This window comes from Lampetra planeri, chromosome 4 (genome assembly GCF_965212315.1).
Source record: "Lampetra planeri chromosome 4, kcLamPlan1.2.h2, whole genome shotgun sequence".
Lineage (NCBI taxonomy): Eukaryota > Metazoa > Chordata > Hyperoartia > Petromyzontiformes > Petromyzontidae > Lampetra > Lampetra planeri.
Window position 1 is genome coordinate 11,824,754 of NC_136110.1, and position 23,751 is coordinate 11,848,504.

At 43.8% G+C, this 23,751-nt stretch overlaps 1 protein-coding gene across 1 annotated transcript in view; it reads right to left on the reverse strand.

Moving 5' to 3' along the window:
• Positions 1-23,751, reverse strand: part of LOC144717491 (janus kinase and microtubule-interacting protein 3-like) — a 231,433-nt gene that overhangs the window by 139,011 nt on the left and 68,671 nt on the right. The window contains exon 4 of the mRNA XM_078592860.1: positions 898-1,392. Coding sequence (XP_078448986.1) covers positions 898-1,392 — 495 coding nt within the window. The remainder of the gene's footprint in view (positions 1-897; positions 1,393-23,751) is intronic.

Here is a 23,751-nt window from a genome sequence, read left to right on the forward strand (position 1 = left end):
GCTCAAGTTAGTAAACAGATTGTTTTATATTTGTTGATTGGATTTGTAAAAAAAACACAAAGTGTTCTCTTAATGGGCTGCTCCCTGCTGACGACTCGTCTGTTGTTCCCAAGCGCTGTGCATCTCCGATTAGTAGATTAGTAGTACGTGCAGTGCGAAAGAAGCTCAGCGTACACACATACGTGCCTACTTTTTGCAACGTGATTTTACATCGACTGGGTTTGCAGAGTTGAGACAGACATTATGGGCAGAACTCCTACGCTGAGCAGAGCATTCAAGTGTATTTAGTTCTAACCAGGCGAGAACTCAAAGAGACGGGGATAGTCTCATTTGCCAGGGATACCTGGGGCATTAGTCTGCCAGGAGGGGGTGATGATTGCTTTGTGTACAGTCCAAATTGAGTAAAGTAAAAAGTGTGTCAAGGATGGTTCTGGAAGATTACATCACTGTTCGTTCTGGCAACAAGCATCCCTTATAAAATACTGCTTCACTCCATGTCAACTGATATCTATATATGTGCAACATTTAATAACATCAGTGGAGCTAAGCTAGGACAAAATGTGAAATCCTAAATGTGAGGTTTTTTTTTCTTCGGACAAATCATTAGTGGCCGGGCTGAGATCAATCAAACGAGCAAGACAATCACCTGGTTTGATCCCAGGTGGCTTTGTCTGGATTTGAGACCTGGATCCTCGGTAGCCACAGCTGGGAGCTCCTCTAAAGGTAATTCACGCTTCCCCGGAGCGGAAAGCCACCTCCTTCCGGTGCACAAGTGCAGCCCCCGTGCGGTTTAACATCCCAGCTACCTTCATCTCGTGCATTTGGCTGCCTGGCGAATTTCCAAATTAACATCGGGAAGGAAGAAGGGGGAGAACAAAAACAACCGCCCTGGGATCATGAACCCGCTGGAATGGTGACGAATGGCTTCGCGATGGAAACTGCGACGCTCGCCCACCCGGGGGACCCCGTTGGGGCGCAGGGACGCGCGGGACACGGAGACACTCGCCAAGATTTCACTGCCGCCGTTCTCTCCCGAGAGAGGAGGTGCCGCGAGAGATCGTGCGAGCGAGATCGACGTCTTACAGGGGGGCTGCCTCGCGCCTGCTCGCCGGCATCCCCTGCACCGTCGGCGGCCGACGGTTGCGCCTCCTTCCTGGGGCTAGCCAAACGAACCCCCGCGCGTCTGGAGGCGCCCTCCGACCCCTCAGCCTCTCTGGTCGCCGTGCCCACCGCCGCCGCTTGGGGCGGCGTCCCCGGCGACAGCGCCGCTTCGTCTGCCGCCCGCCCGTCGCGCGGCTGAGTCTGCAATAAACGGCGAGCAGCCTCCACCTGAGCGCCCAGATCTCTCTCCAGCTCACCCGCCGCTCGCTCCTTGGAGCGCAGCTCGTCCATCTATAGACACACGGGGGTGGGGGGGGGGGTGGGATGGGGTGGGACACGCGCGCGCCTTTACTGAGCCGGGAGACCTCGCCGCTCGGCTCGACGTCCGTCATTGGAGAGAAGCAGCGTATTTTGAAACCACCAGGCAAGCACATTGGGACGTTTGCACGTCAGTAACGTGGCCACCCCCCTGAACGAATGTCGTTTGGAGACGATATGCGGTGCAGCAGGATTGAGGGAGTGTGATTAAACCTGGGGATGTCATTGAGCCTGCAAGAATTAAAACGTCACCCAGGACACCCTTCAAACAAGATATTTTCAATGGATATTCGAGATCGAAAAATAATTATATTCCTTACATTAATTTCCAGCAGAATTAACATCTATTTTTTTATTCGAAGGCAGTGTTTATAAACAAAAGTTGTGCAGTAGTTTAGGCCGTGCTTGTACACCACGGTCAATTCAGCCGTCAGATTTACATCAAGCGTAAAAAAATATAGGGCCCACAAGGGCATCACGCCAAGGGTGACAGTGGGACTTTGTCAGAACAAGGAAATCTGAATGAGAATATTTAATACTGCAGGAATCCGATGAGCCGTGAAGCTCTCTTTCACAGATGTTCAGTTGGGGCGGGTCACATCAAGTTACAGTCGGGTTCGTGACTATATATATTTGCAGCAGCAAAGTGACTCTCACAGCTTTGCACTAGCTTCGCACTCAACTGGAATTGTTCACCCTGCTGCCTCACAGTGCGTGCAACAGGCCTCGTCCCATCTCCCACGAGGACCCCAGTTACACAAAATAGCCAATAGGGGGCAGCACTGCCAAAAGGTAAAATTAAATTACGATACCGCATCACGTTGGCGTTTGGCCACGGAATGACTGTTGCACAGAACACCCGATTGGCGTGTTACTGGTGGCAGCAAGCGTTGCTTTTTGCAATATGCACTTTTTCACCTTTCACGTAACAACCCTGCCTCAGCGACAACACAATTTTCATGTCGGTGTGGCACCGTCAAAACCAAAAAATGTCACTTGTATTCTTGGTTCTTTCGGTAAAGTCAAAGGTGTGAAACCCCAACTGTGGTTTGCACACCTGATGATGATTGCTTGTGTTGCAATCGAAACGTCGTGAGAATTTTATTGTTTTATTTTTTATTATTTTATTATTTCCCTTCTACGTGACTTTACCGAAAGAACCAAGAATTTGAATCCCTGCAGTCACGAAAGCTTGAAATCGAAAAATGTCACTTGTGTTCAGCTTTCTCAGTTCTCCAGTATAACAAGTATTCTGATCCCAATAGTGCACGCAGCCTGCTCACTTTCTATACATTTGTGTGTAATTTATGAGGGAATGTCCCATCATTTAAATCGGGTGATGGAGTGCACAGATAACATGGTTACGTGATACGTGTGTGATGATGTATTTTGGTTTTGGGATTATACGCCACGGTCCATAGGCCTCACGCTTACTGCATGCCATGGAAAAGCAATACAGGTATAACAATTCTAGATTTTAAGCTTTCGTGACTGCAAGGATTCATATTCTTAGGTTTTTTCAGTAAAGTCACGTAGGTTAAACATCAAAATTAATAAAAATAAAATAAATATCACGACGTTTCGGAGGCAACACAAGTCTCCGTCATCAGGTGGGACCGTCACAGCCAGATTAGCTGCATCAAGTGAGGCAATGATTCAAGATGTAATCCCTTAAAAGCAAGTTGATACGTTCCATTGATTGGCTACCACATTCTGATGAGCTCCCCCCCCTCTCCTCCCCCCTCAACTTGCTTTTAAGGGATTACATCTTGAATCATTGCCTCACTTGATGCAGCTAATCTGGCTGTGACGGTCCCACCTGATGACGGAGACTTGTGTTGCCTCCGAAACGTCGTGATTTTTATTTTATTTTATTTTTATTAACTTTTATGTTTAACCTACGTGACTTTACCGAAAAAAACCTAAGAATAGGTATAACAATGCAGAGAAATAACGATGTGTCTGACCACTGTAACATCGAGCTACTTGGCTTACGGCTGTGGGAAATAGCTTCAAACATAAAATATCGATGTAAATATTCCAGGTACTTTTTTAAAACGTAGGTAAAAATTAACAATGATACACATTCACGTTGTTTAGTATGGTGTAAATAGCAACCTTTGTGTACCGATGTATAATGCAATATAAAATAGGTCTAAATTGATATTACCTACATTTTAAACGTGGAAGTAAAAAAAAAGATACTAAATTATCTGCTGGGAAAATTATAATTGAGTCTTCAATATTTATTTCAGGATATTCACTCTTGAATTGTGAGTTGAATAGTGGGCAAGTAATCATACCCCCACCGTGTTCCCACCAGTGATTCAACCATCTGCCAACCTTTTAATTAAAAAAATAAAATTTTGCCTGCCTGGTTTTGTCTTGTTTTTATCGTCTATACTGATACACGTTTTATTTTGTTGTACACTGACAGGAAATTAGCCTAAACGTATATTTAGCATATCATTTGCATACTATTTACATCAATCATAGATTCATAAATGCACAATGCGCGCGGAGAGAGCCGAGCTTTTGCGAACACGCGATGACGCTGGATGCCATCTCCAGCAAAGCATCGTACCACGAAACTGTCAACGTTGTGCTTGGGCTCTTCAACATTCCTCGAGTTTGCTCAAAAAACAAATCATCGGATGCAATTGATACATTTGTCCCACGGTAGTGACGTCAATATTTGATTGGCCCTGTCAGACGGTGGATGGTTATGTTAAAACCAAACGACATTTTACCTACACGACGATCTCACCCAGGGGTCGGCAACCTTGCGGCTCTTTAAGGAACCGCTTTGTGACTGTTATTCGCCACGTTGCATTGCAACTCTTGAAATATTGAACAAAATGTCTCTTGTTATTTTGGTTGCCGACCTTCGATCGAACCCAAAATAAACTAACTATGAAGCACAATTCAATGGATGTATTGTGAGCCTAGTGAACGCCTTTTGGAGCATTTTGGCATTGAAAGGAATACTGCATGCCATTCAAAATATCCATGCATATGTGGGATGAACATTCAAAATGCTACAAAAGCAGGCTTCTTATTGTACTTACAAAACTAAAATATGTTTTATTTTTACCAAGTAAGGCCTACTGAGCTATATAGCCCTTATTCAGAAGCGACCTGACCAGAAATGATAGCACAACGAAGTGGCTTATCACGTGGATATTTACAGCAGCCAAATACTCTAAACGCATGTTTCTAAATGTGGAGGGATAAAACCAGAGGACCCGGCATAAAAAACACGCAACCACGGGGAACATGCAAACTCCAAATATACAGGCGTCATGGTCAGTTTCGAACTCATGTCCTGCTGTATACCAGGCGAGGGCATTAACATCTCGCCACTACGGCGCCCCTGCCCCGTCCAGATGCACCATCGCCTTGCAGCTGTCATGCAAAATCAAGCCTTCTGCTTTGTTCCATTTATAGTCCTTGCTCTTACAAATCCCCAAAATAATGGAGGGTATTCAAAACACACAGTAGGAACATGCACAACATGCAACATTTTTTTTTGCTGCATCGCAGGGTGCAGCAGAAATTTGCCCACACGGATAGTGACGTCAAGTTGCGTGCCATTTTGATTGCCGGGTGTTCCACGGCAAATAAAAAAAACTTGTTAGAGCAGGTGAGAATTTGGTTCCACGCAAATGTGAACTTTTATAGATAGAGAGAAAAATAAAAATATCTATCAGAAAAGAGAGGACAGAAAGCCAGCGTAAGAGACCAGAGTCAGTTGAACACGGAGGCTTTCGCAGCAAACTAAGGACAACAAACTAAACAACAGGAAAAAAATTCCAATGTATGTCGATTAACTGTGACTAACCCATCCGATAACTTCATATTCTCAGATTAACATGATCCACTGTAATTCATATGACCACATTAACCCCCCTCTGGTCGTCGCACCTGACCGGCTCACGGTGATGACATCACCATTGCTCTATTTAAGACCGAACCAGGAAGACTTCTTCACAATTCTGGCAAATCGCCTGATGAAGCTGGCTGTTGTAATCACCAGCGAAACGTCACAGTACTCAAATCGTAAATGATGTGGGTTTACTCCTCAACACACCGGTGTGCTGAAGTAGTAACTAATTGGCACGTTTTGTTTACGTGACATTCCTTACTAATTGGTTGTGTCGGGTGGTGGTGGGTAGAGAGACACGTTTATATTTACGCGATCTCACCTAAAACAAACCCATCTTTGCAGTGTACGTTACCCACGTGATACAGTTGACCGTAACATGTTGATGGCAATTATAACTGCCCTCACAATGCAGTTCGATCCACTAAACATTCCAAACTATAATTTAAGAGGTTTGCTGAGTCTAATAAAACAAGACTTCTGAAATGGTTTAATATTTATAGTCGAATGCATTCTCGCAAAAAATATCCTAGATATCAAATTGTGAGCAAGAAATTGTGTTGTAAAGGCTGTTGCACAAAAGAGATACGTCTGCAAAGGCCAACCTATCTCTCCCTGGTCATAGGTGATTATCTCTGCATCTTTTACATGTGCCCTGGCGATTCAAATGAAATGTAGAAATGTTATTCTCTACAGTAAACGTTATATCCATAGAGCATAATTTTGAATATAGGCAGCATCTCAATTCACACACTTTAGTCAGCAAAGAGGTATCTGTATTGCTCGAGTAAAGTTTTCATCTGCTTTTGAAATGTTCAGTCAACCACGCATACAGCATTGTTTAGAGATGCAAATGCCAGGTTGAAATTCTGATGCCCATTATTACATGATGCACAATGATCGTTGTCAGTGATAACCTGCATTCCATGGGAGACATTGCTTTTTTTCGAGAGTTTCAGAAACCGAGAATCAACATCTCTTCAATTATATTCCCGTATAGCGTCATGCACACGTGACTCTTTCATGTCGTAATATCTGATGCAGCCATCCCAAACAGTTTGCATTTTCAATTTGAATCTCACCTTCGTGCCGTCAGCCATCAGAAGCCCCCCTTGTTCAAACACCACACTTCAACGTATTCATATGAACTTGTACATGTTAAAACGTTAGATTTGACACATTTCATTGAATAGTTTCACTGCCTAATTAGTGTTTTCGCTGGTGATTGTATTTACATGTACATTGAATTGCAGCACGTAGTCACACATGCCACAGTAATATTACTAATGTATTGGTCGCTGTTTGGCTGCCCCTATAGTCGAAGCACTTTCCCAGCCGGTGTATTAAATGTTCAAATCACACTCAGCGTCCACTCAGCTCACCATCTCTCTGAGGCAGAAAACATTAGTACTACCACTTTATGGGAAGTCAACAGCAGTGGCTTGAGCAAATAATTATAGCCACAACGCCTGAATACTTAAAGAGGATGAATGATGCCTCATCGTTGATATCGGCATGGAGATGCTGCCATTTCATTACTTCATCATATTATCAGTAACGTCATGGATTACAATATTCAAATATATATTATCGAATATTTTAACTCTTTTACATTTTGAAAATGCTATTTTAACAACATGTCTTCACCCAAATGGAAAAAACGATTATGAAATTGGGGAATACATTTATTCAAATTAGGAAAATAAAAATGTATTCAACATTTTGATCGAAAACCCAAGTTAACAACGTAGCAGGATTTCAAAAGGGTGTTGAGTCACGAATAATTGACTTAAAGCTTTCGTGACTGCAGGAATTCATATTCTTTGGGTCTTTCGGTAAAGTCACGGAGATGGTTCAAAGAAAATAACCAAAAACTACGACGTTTCGATCACAACGCAAGCGATTATCGTCAAGAGGAAAGATGGTTGGCTCTTTCCTCCTGATGACCACCTACGTGACTTTACCGAAAGACCCAAAGAATATCACGAATAATTATTTTCAAATTAATATTTTCCGCAATTTCTTTGTTTTACCCGGAAAAACCTCTCACTCGTTTTCAAAAAACGTTCCACAAGAATGCCTTGCTCGTGTTATTTGGTCACTTCCTCTTTGAACGCAATTGGTAACTGGCAGGAAACCACTGTGCATGGAGAAAATCAACTCTTGTGAGGGCGCGACGCTGAAATTTTGGCACAGATTGACACCGTAACGTCTGCAACAGGCCCACTCTTTTTTTCCCAACAGGTGGATGTCTCAAATCAGACTTCATCTCTGTGTGTGTGTGAGCGACCAAGGTGTCTTCCCGCTGCAGACTACAACAATTTGCTACTTACACACAGCGGATCAAAAAAGAACGTGAATAAAAACACCCTTCTGAACCGTAACGCACACCCAACTCGAAAGCGAATGTAGAAATGTATGAAATACTGAGTTTTGCAAAAATGTAAACGTGTAGTTTCTTGGTAGCATGAGATATCATGTAGGAGACAGTAGTGACAGATTAAAACACAGGAAGGTGACTTGCCTGCCACTAATAAAAATGTAGAACAGTTGACCAACCGTAGAACACCATCATGATTGGGAACGAATAAAATAAAGCTCTCCATAATTTAGGTCGTAAAATGTTGGACCCACAAAATGTCACTTTTATGGGCACTCTACCACATCCTGTTCACTGACAAGTGATAAAAGATCAAGATGTTCTCTGCATTGACTCATAGCCATTATGAACAGGAACCCAGCCAAATTATTTTACCCTGCCATGAAATGGCATGACCCCAAGTCCACCCGTCGCCAAAAACCCAGTGGTATTAAAACATCTGAATAATCTTCCCGCCTTCCTTCAGAAAAAAACATGAAATTGCATTCTCCATACACAAAAAAGTGTATCCAATGGAATGATGCCCATTTCCTGCGGCAATCTTCACAAAGGAAATGCAAAGCGACAGAGGTCACAGGTTTTCCTGTAATTACCGGCGTTGTGGAATCATTATCATCCAAACCCATGCATGTATTTTTTTTAATAACAAGCTGTTGGCTGCATAGTGCAGATAATGGCCAGAGCCATCTTTAAATATCACAACAGACAGCCACACAGAGGGACTGATAACGATGTCACGTGTGCATGGACATCCTGGGGAACGCAATCACACGTCAAGACAAGTGGAATTCACGTGAACAGAGGCAGGACAGAAACACTCTGACATGCCACAATCAAACGCCATGTTCTGTGTGACCGCCACTGGTGACGCAGATTCACATTCAGCAGCTTCCACTGTCTCTAAAAAATACCAACTGAGAGTGTCAATTAAAAGGCAATGATGGTTACATAATTCAGCATTTTGTTCACGTGGAATGCACAGGAGACGAAGAGGGCATTTAGCAGCATCGCCACGGTGACCCATAGCACATTTACAAATGTCACACGTATTTATGACCGGGCCAAGGTAAGGCACCCACATTTGTAAATATAACCACACCCAGAGCATCACAGAAACATTCCTACAAACAATACATAGACAGTACAATTGGGTGACAATGAAAAACGTCAAGTTAATGGACACATAGCAGCACAGATTATTTTTTCAACAAGGTACATGCTACCTAATAATGTTTACAAGCTGCATGCTGCCGAATGTACATTGATCTCCGATTCATGAGTAATTGTGAAAAATAGACAAAATCATGCATAGGGAAAAATGAAATACTTGCAATAAATACTGAAAGGAGTGTTCATTTTGTAGATGATCAGAATTTGACGAATAATTATATATATGAGTAAAGTTTAGGTCAAATCAAGTCTAAAACTGCAATCGCCAATTGTTTATTATCAATTCGATTTAAAGCTTTCGTGTTTGCAGGGATTCATCTTCTTGGTTCTTTCAGTAAAGTCACGTAGAAGGGAAATAATAAAATAATAAAAATAAAAGATAATAAAATAATTCTCACGATGTTTCGGCCACAACGCAAGCAGCCGTACTCAGGTGAAGACCAGGTCTGTCGGGGAGACAGCGTCATTCAGACAGCGTCATTCAGACGCTGTCTCCCCGACAGACCTGGTCTTCACCTGAGGACAGCTGTTTGCGTTGTGGCCGAAACGTTGTGAGAATTATTTTATTGTTTAATTTTTATTATTGTATTATTTCCCTTCTACGTGACTTTACCGAAAGAACCAAGAAGATGTTTATTAACATTCACTCTCTAAGGTCTGGGTGTATTTCATAGAAAAAACAATAATTAACAAGGTTTGTTCACCACCATCAAGGTCAATCTACTGCTGGCTGAAAGCCTCGCTGGGACCGCCACCACCGCCGCCATCGTCTATGGCCTACGGCCTTGCGATATGACGGCCGATGCACAAGTCCTGATTTCATCGCGTTCCATTCCTTGGCTGCCACTCTGCCAATTATTTCTCTTGAGACCATCGGCCATCATCCCTTCTCTTGACACGTCCTGTCCATGCCCAGCTTTCTTTATGCTTGTAATTTTTCTCAATAATCGCTGTATGGTTTATAATACATGTAGAAAAAAATAAAAAATTACAAGAATACATTTCTCTCTGGGTTTTTAATAGACTGACCAAAATAAGCAACAGATATTGCCGATTTAAAAGCAGAAATTCTTGCTCAATTATGACATTTTCATTCCGTAACTTTTGATAAATAAATAATTGCATATTCGTTTGAAGGAACGTTAACTTTAGATAAAACGTAGCCAACCGTGCTAATCGGAGGTGCGGGGATGATGGAGTGGCAGTCACAGGATGGAATGTGTGTGCGAGGATGTCCACCAAGGAGACTGAGAAGGAGTGACAGACAGAGGCTTCAGTGTGTACAAGAGGATATGCACAGGGGAGTTGGAGTGATGAAATCAGCTCATGTCCAGGATCATGAGAGATGGCAGCAGCTTGGGAAGGCTTTCGTCCTGCAGTGGATTGACCATGGCCGATGACAATGAACTTTCCATGCTCATATTATACCAAATGGATCCATGTATTGTCTCGTCGTGACATTTTAATCAAACTTCTTTAAACGTGCTCTGTGCATTGTTTTATTTGGCTAAGCACATTTTTATTTCTTGTGAATATTTTTTGTTCTTCAAAGCTTAGAATGCCTAAACCCACAGCTAACCATCCTAATTTATCAATCTAAAACACACAAACATACAAAAACATTCCTTCTGAGGCAAAACTTACTTGTGTGCACCTCCTGAAGGTTTTTGTACTGGGTGCATTGCTGAATATTGCCAGCTGAAAATGAAAAACATACACGCTGGTGAAAATGTTCATCAGCCAATCCAATACAATCCCATACGACAAAACACATGAACAATAGCGTAGATTGCTCTAACACAAAACGGCATTTTTAATTGTCTCTCTTAGGTGTTAAATTATCTTTTACCTGAATTATGCTTCAAGAATTATGGCCTGGTGTTGAGAAAACCCGTCATGGAATCAGAGGAATACATGGAGTCAGGGTCCACAAATATACAAAACCACCAACCCATGTGGTTAATCCAATCGGCCGCTCTCAATATCACATGCGAGGTTCCAATACCAACTGCCAGCGATGTTATTATGCACCTGGGATAGGGATCGAACCGATGTGAATGAGGTGGAAATTGAAACTGTTACTTGGAGTGAGAGTATTCAGGGAAGGAGATAAAATCTCATCAAAATCCTAGGTGGTGGTATTAGAACATTTTCTCCAGGTAATGGATTAGAGAAATAAAGGCACACAAATGAATGGACAGTCGATTAACATATCTGAGATTTTCTCACGAAAGTCATTATAACAACATCAATGGAAATTAATAACAGGAATTTATTGAATAACTTGTATTGAGTCTTAATAGAGATTCTTACAGCTTACAATATATGCATTGAACCGCGTTTGTAAAAATCGTCGCTTTTCTTTTCCTGCAATTTGTGCGTAAAGATTTCACGCGACCCTGCTGCAACTACAGGCCACTACATTAACCTCGCTGTAAAAAGGGGAAAAAAACACATAAATCTTGAATCGAGCTTCGATCTGAAACCCCGACACCGATTGAATTGCAAAGGGGAAGCAAATCGCGAAAACCTCCGCTCGATGGCACAACGCTGGTGAACGTGGCTTTCCGCATGTCAACAATCTGATATGACACATCTCGAAATGCAAGAAGACTCTCCTCTTATACGCGGTGGCTCCAATGACACGGGGCTATCTGCAATTTTACCTCATTTATTTGTAGGGAGGGGGGGAGGGATAATCAAGGATAATAGGAATAATAGGGTCACGGATAATAGTTATCGTGGATCCACATGCTCCGTGGATGATAGGAATACTGGATAAATCGTCCAGTATTGTCCTTTGCAAGGTATGCCAAGTTGGTTCTAGATTTGAAGCTTTCGTGACTGCAAGGATTCATACTCTTAGGTTTTTTCGGTAAAGTCACGTAGGTAAAAAATATAATAATAAAATAAATAACTTTGGCTGTGACTGTCCCACCTGAAGACGGAGACTTGTGTTGCCTCCGAAACGTCGTGATTTAATTTATTTATTTTAATTTATGATTTTAAAAAATATATATTTTTTGATCCATTTTTTTTACCTACGTGACTTTACCGAAAATACCTAAGAGTATGCCAAGTTGGGTTGCAAATTATATTTCCAATTATTTTTTGATAGCCATTGGTGACCAGGCTGAATCCATTATATATGCAGCACCCGACATCCTTGCTTGATCACACACAGACGGCCACTCACATTCACACGAAGGGGGTCTCAGTGCTCCAACGTGACCATGAGCCCCCATTTTACACCTGGACTCTTCACAGAAAGCCCATTCACAAAACGCCCATGAATAGTAATAATAATACAATTAATATATGTTCAGTTAGCAGGAAATAATTGTGGAAAGAATGTAATTATAGTTATGAGCCTCCTCTGTGATACGTGCAGTAAACAGTGCTAATAAAGGCATTTCACGGTGTAAACAGAATTAACATTTTCGACACCTATTGCTATAACGATTAAAAAGAGATTGTTGCAAATTCAGACACCAGTGAATTGACCTGCTCTGCAATGGTCCATCACTTGACCTCCCTCACCTGCCCCACCAATGGAGTACTAATGTGCACGTTACAACGATTACCGTGACATCTACGATGCAGCTAAAATGTTTTCAGCACCGTTGCTGCTCATTCCAGTGCCAGTTAGCTGTTTGACCTGCAAACTCTCCTTCTCGGCACTTGAGAAGTGATTGTGTTCTCCAACCGATCTAGACGCTCATTAAAAGGACTACAATTAATTTTCCTGGCTGGTTGGTGGAAAAGCAATTAACATGGCCTGCATTAATTGTACACGTGGAGCCTACGGGAGCCATGGGCGAATTTAATTGGCCCCTCTTTGGAGAGAAAACGGGGAGTGAGTTACCACACCACACATTAACGGTCTACATTGTAATGAGCGATAGTGTCTTTTGTTAAAGTTTAATTCGAACAGAGGCAGGCGTAGAAGGCAATCGAAAAGCTTTGAGTGAGTAAATATGAAAATGGAATCTCGCCTAGAGAGGTGGCATTCTCCGCATGTGCCATACTGGCATCTTATTCTTGGTTATTTCGGTAAAGTCACGTAGAAGGGAAATAATAAAATAATAAAAAATAAAACAATAAAATTCTCACCACGATTATATGAATCCCTGCAGGCACGAAAGCTTTCAATCGAAAAATACTGGCATCAATTGCAGAGTTGTTACATTCGTTTTTTTAACAGGGGGTGTAACGGTGGCGAGGTGTTAACTCCCTCACCTGGTATTCAGGAGGTCGTGGGTTCGATCTCGACCATCACGCCTGTATATTTGGAGTTTAAATGTTCTCCCTGTGGTTGCGTAGATTTTTTTCTCTTGGTCCTCCGGTTTTTCTCTTCACATTTAGAAACACACGTTTAGAGTCTTTGGCTCGTATAAATTTCCACATGATAAGCAACTTCGTTGAGCTATCATTTGTGGCCAGGTCGCTTCTGAAAAAGAGCTATGTAGCTCAATGGGCCTTACCTGGTAAAATAAAATAAAATTTGTTTTTATAGTATTACCAGTAACCAATTTGGGGGGTGGGGGTGGAAACTGTTACTGGTTTTCTGCACGTATAGAAATTCCAAAAGGAATAAACATGGTGGCGTGTGTCCACCTGCAGTGTAACAGCGTAACTTACCGGGCCTTGCTATCCAGTTGGCCAAGAGTTATTTATTCCATCTCCCGGCACAAATGAATCACACAATACCTCGCTGATCCTCATCAGGGGGCATAAACCATCACGCGAACTCCAGCCGTTCACGCAGCAGCATTTGGCTAGCCGTCGAACAAAGACGGGCACTACATTGCGCGTTTCCAGATGCGCTTTTGCGGCAGTCTGGAATGCTTTTCCTTCCGATATTAGGAAGCCACTGGAGCTATGCACTTTTGAAACAACTAGTTTGAACACTAATTTCTTTTGAACTGCTTTTTTGTGGTTAAATTGTTGTCCTTTCCCCACACCTCCTATTAGCACGGTTGGCTACGTATGATGCGAAAGAATTTCAACATACATACGAGTTGACCTCTGTTGAACTGTCTAGAGTAGGCTTGCTTTCGTGGGATTAAGGATAGAGAAGGGTCACGGTTGCAGTCACGTGCAAAGTCAATTCGACCAGTAAAATGCTAAGTCAAAAACCTGCATCCTGAAATTGAACATTAACCTCCATCCTTACATTGCACGGTTTGAACACTGCTCACGCTATGAAGGGCATTTACACGCCGTGTTGTGTTCAGGCAAGTGTGTGTAGAGACCAGGATAAGCATGGGGATAGCCGGCAGAAGAGGGTCATTCTCATCGTTTGTGGCGAGTCGTGCCCCAAATGATTCAATGCAGGCAGATGTCTCCATTCACCTCCGCAAAAGTGCCGCCCACAGGAATCAATGAAAATTATTTTCACACCAACTTTTAAAGGACAACTCTTGAAGTATCCTCCCAATTAAATTCAAGGTAGTGATGTGGTTTTAAAACTTTAAAGCAAGGGCCAATTGAGATTCCTCGGTAATCTATTTTACAAAAGGCACACGTTTCAGACAATAGTGCACTACGATAATTGTGTGCCTAATAATATACTTACATTCATTGCCACCCATATTTATTTGCCAGGGAGAAGTGGCACAGTGGTTAGCGCACTACACTTTGAACCCTGTAAACCTAAGTTTCATTCCGGGCTGCAGCTATAACATCAGCGGCAGGTCATGTCTAAACCGGTCCTGGATGCCACCTTCACCAACATCCGTTATCCAGCGTGGTGAAGTATGGTCAAATAACCCCCATGACCGACAAATCATTGGGAGGCTTTCGTCCAGTCTTAGAATTAATGAAGGTGGTAAATTGTAATGTAATGTGTATCTGACGCAAGACCTATACATATGACGTGAGATCTATATCTGATGCTCGATCTGTACTCGACAATAAATATCGACCGGATGTTCTACCCGACGATAGGTCTATACCTGACACGAGATCCATTCCTAACTACAGCACGCTTGGTGATGGCTATAAAGGTTGCAATATCTTTACATCATCATGATGACAGCGAAGCTACTGCATTCTAATGTCTGTTGCCATTACACCACCCGCGTGTAATACCAGGTTTATACAAAATGTTTGAAGAAAAATGCTTTTCAAATAAATGGAAAAGGAGAAGAATTAAACCGTTTATAACGGTTATTTATTTCTTACTGATTTATTTCCTTCAATATTTCATATGGCACTCTGCCGTTGCAGTCTATTTACTTTACAGCTGCCAAATGGATTCCGTGCTCACTTATGTACGACACTATCATATGCTTGCACTGCAGAATTATGCATTAGCTTTACAGTACTTCGCGTGTAAAAGTGCAAACAAACTGGAGCGGAAGTGGAGATCCAATGCACAAAGGGAAACAACAAAGCAGTGACAACTATAGATGACGATAAATATTTTTTGCAAAATATTTATCGTTAAAACATAGAGGTGCGGGCCCCCCCCCCCTCCATTTGCTCGCTCACGCCACTGCTGACAGAGGGGCCTCTACTCGGGGAAGATTTACAGAGCCTCTCAAAAGGGGTATTTGGCCTCCTCTTCGCCGATCGACTTTGGTGTGTGCACCTGTTTCGGGAGACCGATGGTGGCTAGGCACATGGCAGCCTCTAAACCAGCGCTGTGGAGGGCAGTGAGGGTTGGTGAATCGCCGCGCAGATGTTATGAAACTCCCTTCCCGCGGGTGTCGAGCAGGTGCCATACCCTGGGCTCGCCAGGAGAAGGCAGTACAGCAAGTGGACTAATAGTCATCTTGTTTCCATGTGTACGGGGGATCGAGTGTTGCCCCTTTGCACGCCTTCTCTGGGTGCTCCGGTTTTCTCCCAGGTGTATAAACGCTCACCATTAATTTTCAAAAAAACTTCTTGGAATAAAAACGCAACGCAAGACCCTCCGGGATAAAAAAAAAAGTCCTACGACTCAGCATTACTTTCCTGGATAAGTGACCGAAACGAGTAATTAAACCGGTGGATTGCAAATCCATAGTGCTAAACATTACACCATGGCAGCATTCATTCCTTCTATTTCTTATCATTTATTCCTCCTTTTTCATCAATATGTTCAGGTAGAGCACCCAATCTCATAAAACGTGAGTTCAAATCCTGGTTGGCCATCGACTCAGCCCACGACCCCTCGAGGGTTCATCAAAATGAGTGCCTAGAAATTAAAATGAACAGCGGCCGTTAAATCATTGTAATGTGGAAGTTACACCACGGGTTACCCATGAATACGAGACCCTCCAAATGGCTGTTCGACTTTGACGTGAACTTCCATTATGTTACACTGCACCTCAATTCTTACAGACAACACAATAGTGAAGACCGATTAATATGCAGGAATATCACCGTTACCAGCCGCGGGTCAATCGAGTGCTGGAGGAAGGACTCCCTGAGCGGCCACCTTATCCCATTACCTTGCGATGTTCTGATCCGATCAGTACGTGCACACACGCTGATTGAGTTGCTCCATCTCCTCTGGTGGGTGTGCTCTCAGGAGCTGTTACATTCCTTGGCTGCCACTCCGTCATCATTGGTAACCGTGGGCCATCGTCCCTCCTCGCGATACGTGCTGCCAAAGCCCCACTAACCTGACCCAAAAGTTTGAATTACGTCATTATCCGGCGGTATTAAGAAAGTGTGAAAAGCAATACCCAAATCTCTAAATGTCCCAGCGATAAACGACGGGCAGTTTATATTTTTATTTCAAAACCTCCTCTGACCTTGAACCTGTTATGCCCCTGCATCCAACTCTTTTCAGGCTCAAAATTACTTATAAAGACAGCTACAGAACAACAAACTCGTGATTGTAATGGTACAATGGTTGTCGGTGCACTTCCCTGTGAAAACCGAAGACCTGAGTTCGATTCCTGGACACGGCTAACATCAGTAGCAGGCGATATCTGAACTGGTCATCGGGTGCCGCTCCCCTTCGTCAACCCTGGCTGCCCAACACGGTGACGCACGGTCAAACGAGCTCCGTGACTGACGCAACATGGGTGGGCCTTCATACAGCAGCGGCCTTTTGACAAGAAGGCACGTTCAATTGTTATCGTCGGCTTGCAGTCGTGCAGAGCGCACGTGCCGCGCGATTGCGAGCGCAGCATCGGATCCCAACGATAACGTCACCGGCTGCCGTTTGCAGCCACTGTTCGCGAGCAGTGGTGCTCGCGTGAACGTGTGAACGTGGCACGCATAAACAATAATGCCTGTGACTTTAGCCTGGCAGACGGCCTCCCCGCGGGAGCAACGCACGGTGCAGTGTAAGAGCGCGTTTAGCGGCAGCTCCGAGCTAAGCACGGCCACTGACTCCTTGATAGATGCGCCCGGCTGCGACTCCCAGACGCTCGGGGGTTTGTTGAGCACAAAGCGAGCCCCCCGTGTTTTTTTTTGCGTGTGTATGTGTGTTGTGTGTGGGATTTACAGCTCGCAGGGATGACTTTACACGCGAGATCCGTTACGCACTTCACACGCCTCAGCCAGAAATGCCTTACACGGGGGGACGGGGGTGATTCTGCAGCGCTCTGCCAAGACTGAGTCACCACTCGCTCCGCTGCCCCGATTCTGTCTCCATTGCAGCTAAAATCCTGCAGTGTGGGACCTGACTTGTGCACCTTCTTGTTGGTGTGGAAAAAGATTGGGACGCTACCGAAATAGCGTCGCACTAAGCGTGGAAATCTCGCTCCCCCCCCCACCCCATGTAAATATCCGCGAGACGTGTACCACTTCACTCCTCTCACGAATGGATGAACGGTCTCCTAGCTTGACTCCTCTTCCGATTTGTATTGTGTTACTTTCTTTTTTGTAATATGAGCGCCCCCATCCATCTGTTCCATCTATTCCAAAGATTATTTTGATAATGTTTTTTGTGCAGCCCAGGTTAGCACAGTAAAAAAAAAACCAGCTTGCTCACAGAATAATTGGTAGGCGTGTAATAAGACCATTATTTGGGTCCCAAGGATCTCCGTGAATAATTTATACACACGCGCTAGAGGCTAGCGGATCTGTTATCCTTCAAATAGGTTTCACAATGTGGCCTACATCTTGCTACCACTTGTGATTTACGCTTCAGTTTATATGACTTCGTAATCTTTTTAACAATTTGGGCATAAAATTCGAGTTTGAGACAGCGGCTACTCCACAGGGAATGGTCACGTTTTGGAAATGATGCCAAAAAGCGTACTATTTTCAACATCCACTTAGCAAAGACAAGATCATGCGCTCTTTTGTAATTCTTCACAAAAATTTCAAAAGCAACTGCAGACATTAAACTATAACTAAACGTTTATTTTATTTATTTCACCAGGTAAGGTCCAATGAGTTATATAGAGCTTCTCTTTTCAGAAGTGACCTGGTCATCACAAATGATAGCTCAACGAAGTGGCTTATCGCGTGGAAACGTAGAGCAGCCAAATACTCTAAACGCGTGTCGCTAAATGTGGAGGGGGAAAACCAGACGATCCGTAGAAAAATCAATGCGACCACAGGGAGAACATGCAACTTCAAATATACAGGCATAGTCGGGGTTGGGATTGGACCCACGACCTCCTGCATACCAGGCGAGGGAGTTAACATCTCGCCGCTGACTCAGAGCTGACATTTACAATGCCCACCTGTTGATGCTAAACAAGAACCCTCTGGATGGGCAAACGAACGGTAGAAGACCACGTTCCATGAATACTCGAGTGCAAGGCATGCACCATATACGTCAAAGTCTTCTGCTGCAGTTTCTCGACGAGCCCTGGTGGCATCTTTTGCCCATGCAGAACAAAAACCTCTTTGACCCCGCAACTTCTTGACAGCGAGTGCCACTGAAACGTCTCCCCTCCCCCGCCCAGTGTTAACAAGCGTCTGTGTCGCTGGAATTCAACAGCATGCGCTGCATGGGACCACACAGGAGTGCCATATAGTGCACCAAGAGCCTCAGCGACAAGCTGCGATTGTCCAGTCAATGGGAAGCTGCACAGGATTGTGGGTCTTTACCCATGATGCCCTGCTGCCTGAATCTGTTATTACACAGCAGCGTACATTTTCAATGCGATGTCATCAGTTGAGATTAGCAAGACAGTGCTGCGTTCCTTGTTGTATTTATTACCCACCTAAGGGTTTTTTTTTACCGATGTTTTGTCTCTTTCTGATGGTACAATTGCACCATCGGCTTAATGTCAGGAGATGAAACATCCATTTGGAACTCTCGCGGAACGGTACACAGCCAGTGTGTTGGAGGAGAGTACAACACACTGAATTATTCACACATTCGATTAGCACAATTGGCTACGTACGGTGCGAAAGAAGTTCAACATACATACGTGAATGGAGTGAGGTCACCAAACTACAGGTGATCTATTTCATCCACATACAATTGGGTGAAATTCCCCATGCAACCATAAACAGAGGAATGTGTATCGAATTGCAGTTAAACGAATATATATTTATTTACCGGAGCTGAAATGTAGCCAAATTAAGACAAAATCCCATGGGGAAAAAATCGCGCTAAAATGTACCAGGTTGTCATACTCTTTGGTTCTTTCGGTAAAGTCACGTAGGTATATAATAAAATAAATCACGACGTTTCGGGCGCAACACAAGCTTTCCCACCTGATGGACGCTTGTGTTGCGCCCGAAACGTCGCGATTTATTTTATTTTATACCTACGTGACTTTACCGAAAGATTCCTGCAGTCACGAAAGCTTCAAATCAAGATTGTACCAGGTTTTGTTTTGGAAATCGTTGTTCACTCGTCTGGTTTGGTCACATGCGGCTGCTGCTCAGATCCACACCAAAGATCCCAGTAGTGCCAGCCACCTGACCACTTCAAATGTCCTGTGTAGCCATTGGGTATTAATTATATCGCAGACCTTCCGAAAGAGTCAAAAGAGAGTTTGAGGGATTCAAATCGACGTGGATGAATGCTGAAAATGTTTGCATTTGATGATGCCATTCTAGGGCAGTTGATTGATATTTTAATACGTCACTTGGTTATTTTCCACTCAGCCAATAGAGGTAATCTGTGCACTGCCACTGGGTAAATCTAGCATCTGGTACCCCTTGAAACGAAGACAAAGATCACCTCCTAGGCTGGATACACTGCTGCTGTTCGGGACCACCACTTAGGCCAGTACAGCACACAAGGGGCTAGTGGGGCCAATACCACATATGGCAAGATTTGTCCACTTACTGCTCACATAGTGTATTGTGGGGTGTATTAACCCAGGGAGGTTCATGCAAATTTCAGATTTAATTTGCCCAACAACGTGTGAATCGCCTGGAATTGAACCTGATAATGAATCGTAAAGATTGCAATCATCAGCTTTTCACTGACACACAGTGATACCTCCTATAATCACCCAGGAATGTCTCTTCACATCCCCCCCTCATTAATATTCATGAGCAGGTGACGTCCTCCAAATGGACACCCCCCCACCCCTCATCATTAATAATCATGAGCGGGTGACGCCACTCAACATGAAGAACCCCCCTCTCATTAATAATCATGAGCAGGTGACGTCACTCCACATCGAACAAGCCCCCCTTATTAATAATCATGGACAGATGACGTCCTCCAAATCGACTTCCCTCCTCCATTAATAATCATGAGCAGGTGACGTTACTCCACATGGGGGGCGAGGCGCCTCCTCCCCCCTCCTCGGCGTCAACTTACAACCCTCACTACAAAGGCAGAACCCTCACGTCACGCGATCTCCGTAACGCTATTGAGACATCAAAGTAAAAAGGACGTCATGATGATATCCTTAAAATGAAATAGGTCTGTGTCACCGCGGCCTTGCAAATTGCACAGGAATGGATGCAATGAATATCACGTCGCAGTCTGCTTTTCGCTTGCAAAAGGCTAGTAAATACAATTGTAGTGACATAAAATTGGCCACTACGTAGCATAGCGCTGGCTGCTGTCAAGGAAGGGGATCTGCAGAGTGAAGCAGCCCTGACTGACAGCAGACCACGTGACAGACCCGAGAGGGATCCAGGGGAAAGGTTACGGAGGGGACATGTCGAGAGCCCGCTAGTAGGTTCTAGAAGGGGGGCGTGGCCAGGGCGAAGCGAGGCCACGCTAACAGGATAAAAGGGGACCCCGAGCGGGAGATCGGGGCTGTCGTTTGGAAGTGGGATCCCCTCGTCATCGTCGTCGCTGTTGAAGATCGTCGCCTTCGTCGCTGTCGTCGTCACTTGATAATTGCGCTGCTAGACGTAGTTGGCTGTCTTAGTTCAGCACCGTCAGTGTCAGACGGCTAGCGTTGTGTTGTAGGTTAGCAACCAGTGTAGAGTTGCGTTTATCTGAGAGACAGAGCGTTGTGTAACAGCAGAGAGTGAGTAACTGTGTGCTCGGGTTTAATTAAAGAATTGCCTCCATTAAGTTACGTCTCCAAGTTAGTTACTACACGTGTATACAAAATAACGTGTGTAGGCTCAATCTCGAGTTACAGAACATACTCAATGTCAAGAAGGGCGACGGGTGTGCTACAAGTAAATGTATGCATATTTCAATGCTGTCAAAGGAATTATTTATTTCCCGGGTCTCTCTTACAAGAAGGCTGTGGTATCTCAATGGCCTTTCGTATTCTTGCATATACTGGTATATCTACTAAATTGAAATCGTAAAAAACTCCTATCTGAGCACTTTCGATTTTAAAAGTGAACAGAAACGCTCGTGGCGTAATTTCTCGATGAGGTTCTCTGCCTTTGCTTTAACTGAAGTTAACTGATGCACAGCAACTGCAGCAAACCACACGTATATTGAGAGAGAAAAATGGCACTGGGTACATCCCTTATGACAAAAATAACTATAGCCAGATACGGCAATTCTATTTTTTTAAGGACACAAATTTAAGGACTATCTTTTTTTTATTTCCATCTCCGTTCGACCTATGTTGTCACGGGAGTCGGCACCAAAAACCTCGGCGACAAGCTGCGATTATCCAGTCAATGGGAGGCTGCACGGGATTGTGGGTCTATCCCATGATGCCCTGCAGCCTGAGTTTGTTATTACACAGCAGCATACATTATCAATGTGGTGTCATCAGTCCAGATTAGCAAGACATTGCTGCATTCCTTATGTATTACCAATGTTAGTCTTTTTAACAATTTGTTATCAGCTGGTTACATCGATATCATTGTTATGCAATAATGTCATAGATTTTAGGACATGTCTGAGAGAAATACAACTCGAAGTCCAAACCAAAGAAGTGTAATCGTTTGAATTTCACTTATGCAATTGACTTCATGCGTTACTAATCTCTCTAATGTTACATAACTCCCGTGGCATTGTGCTTGAGACGAAAGCAATTGAAGACACTGACAGATGGACAATGTGTATGCTGGCGGGTATTGTGCCACTTACATTACACAAATTGCCAGACGCTAACATCCATGCGTTAGAGAATTACGTAACCCTTGCGTTACTCTAATTAAGCGACACTACTCTGGGTCCGTTCCAAAATATAGTTTGCTCTGTTCCTCGATCCTGTGCCAATTTGTGCAAAGTTAGATCGACTCTCCAGCGATTGCATACAATCTCAGAACACGTGGACACGCAGACGGAAATTATAATGCACAGACCGGCAGTGCACGTCCAGAAACACTTTGATAATATGGTCACGTGTTCAAAAGCAGTCGCCTGAAAGTCTCCTCAAAGAGACTTGAAAAACGAGGTGTTCGCTTCAAAACCAATAGACGTGACTGGGAAATTCGTGTGGCTTCTAGTCGAATTAAATCCGGTGTAAGTCGTGTGCCTCATCCCATGCCCATATTGCCAAAGCATGTGACGCTATGAAGGTCACGACGTACTGTACGCAGATTCGTGCAGATAGATGGGCTGCATTGATGCTGGAGCGTAGTACATTATACAGCAATGTATTTCGCTGCACTGCCCTCAACTGACAACGTAGCCCCCCCCCCCACCCCCCCCCCCCCCGTATATAAAGGTGGTCTTCTCTCATTCAAACACTATCCAGGCTCATTTCTGTTTCGCTTCCGAGGTGTAGCAAGGCCCGGCTCGTTCTGCACGCACGCTGCACTGACAAGAGCCCGTTATTCACGCCGATCCTCACTCCTTATATATTGTTTACGTGCCAATATCGCCCTCAATGAAGTAGGCATTGGTGTTTTAATAACCGTTCCCACACTCAGCGAGGACAGAGAAACAAGCACTGTACATCCGAGCATTAATGTTGCTTATTACATTTACAGGATGGAGCTTGCTGGCCATCAACTCGATGACAATAACGACAAGTGCAATAACGACAATAAGAGGTGATCTTATTGCTTCGGGGCGGCATTTCACAAAGGCATTCAAGTTCAAGTTCATTTATTTGGTATAGCCCTGTGAGCCAATCGGCTCTTGAATCGGGTGCAACCGCAACAAACAGAAAACAAAAACATGAACAAGAAAACATCTTAAAGTGACTATGTGCAAACAGAAAATCCAAGAAAGACAGCAAAATATTGCAGAAAAAGCACCGTACACCAACACTCCATTTCCTGCGATGCTAAAGTGGAAGCTTCCGCTTAATAACCATCCTTGTTAATTGCCGAGCCTCCTTTTCTGCATTGAAGTAATTGGCAAGTTTTGGTCTCTTAAGTAATTGTTATAATTAAAATTAACCAATGCACCAGTTGTAATACTGTGCCAAAAAGGAGTGGTACGAAACACTAGAGTGCATTGGATGTATTTTGGAGTCCCGTGTATACGTATGTTCAATGCAATAATCTCATGGAAATACGTTAATAATGAGGATCCTGCACGGATGTAATAGTTGGCACACTGGACTTGCAAATACAGATGTCAAAGGTTCGATTCGATCTCCCGGTGTGGCGTTTGAAAGAGTGGAGCAAGTTTCTTAAATCCACACCACCTATGCCC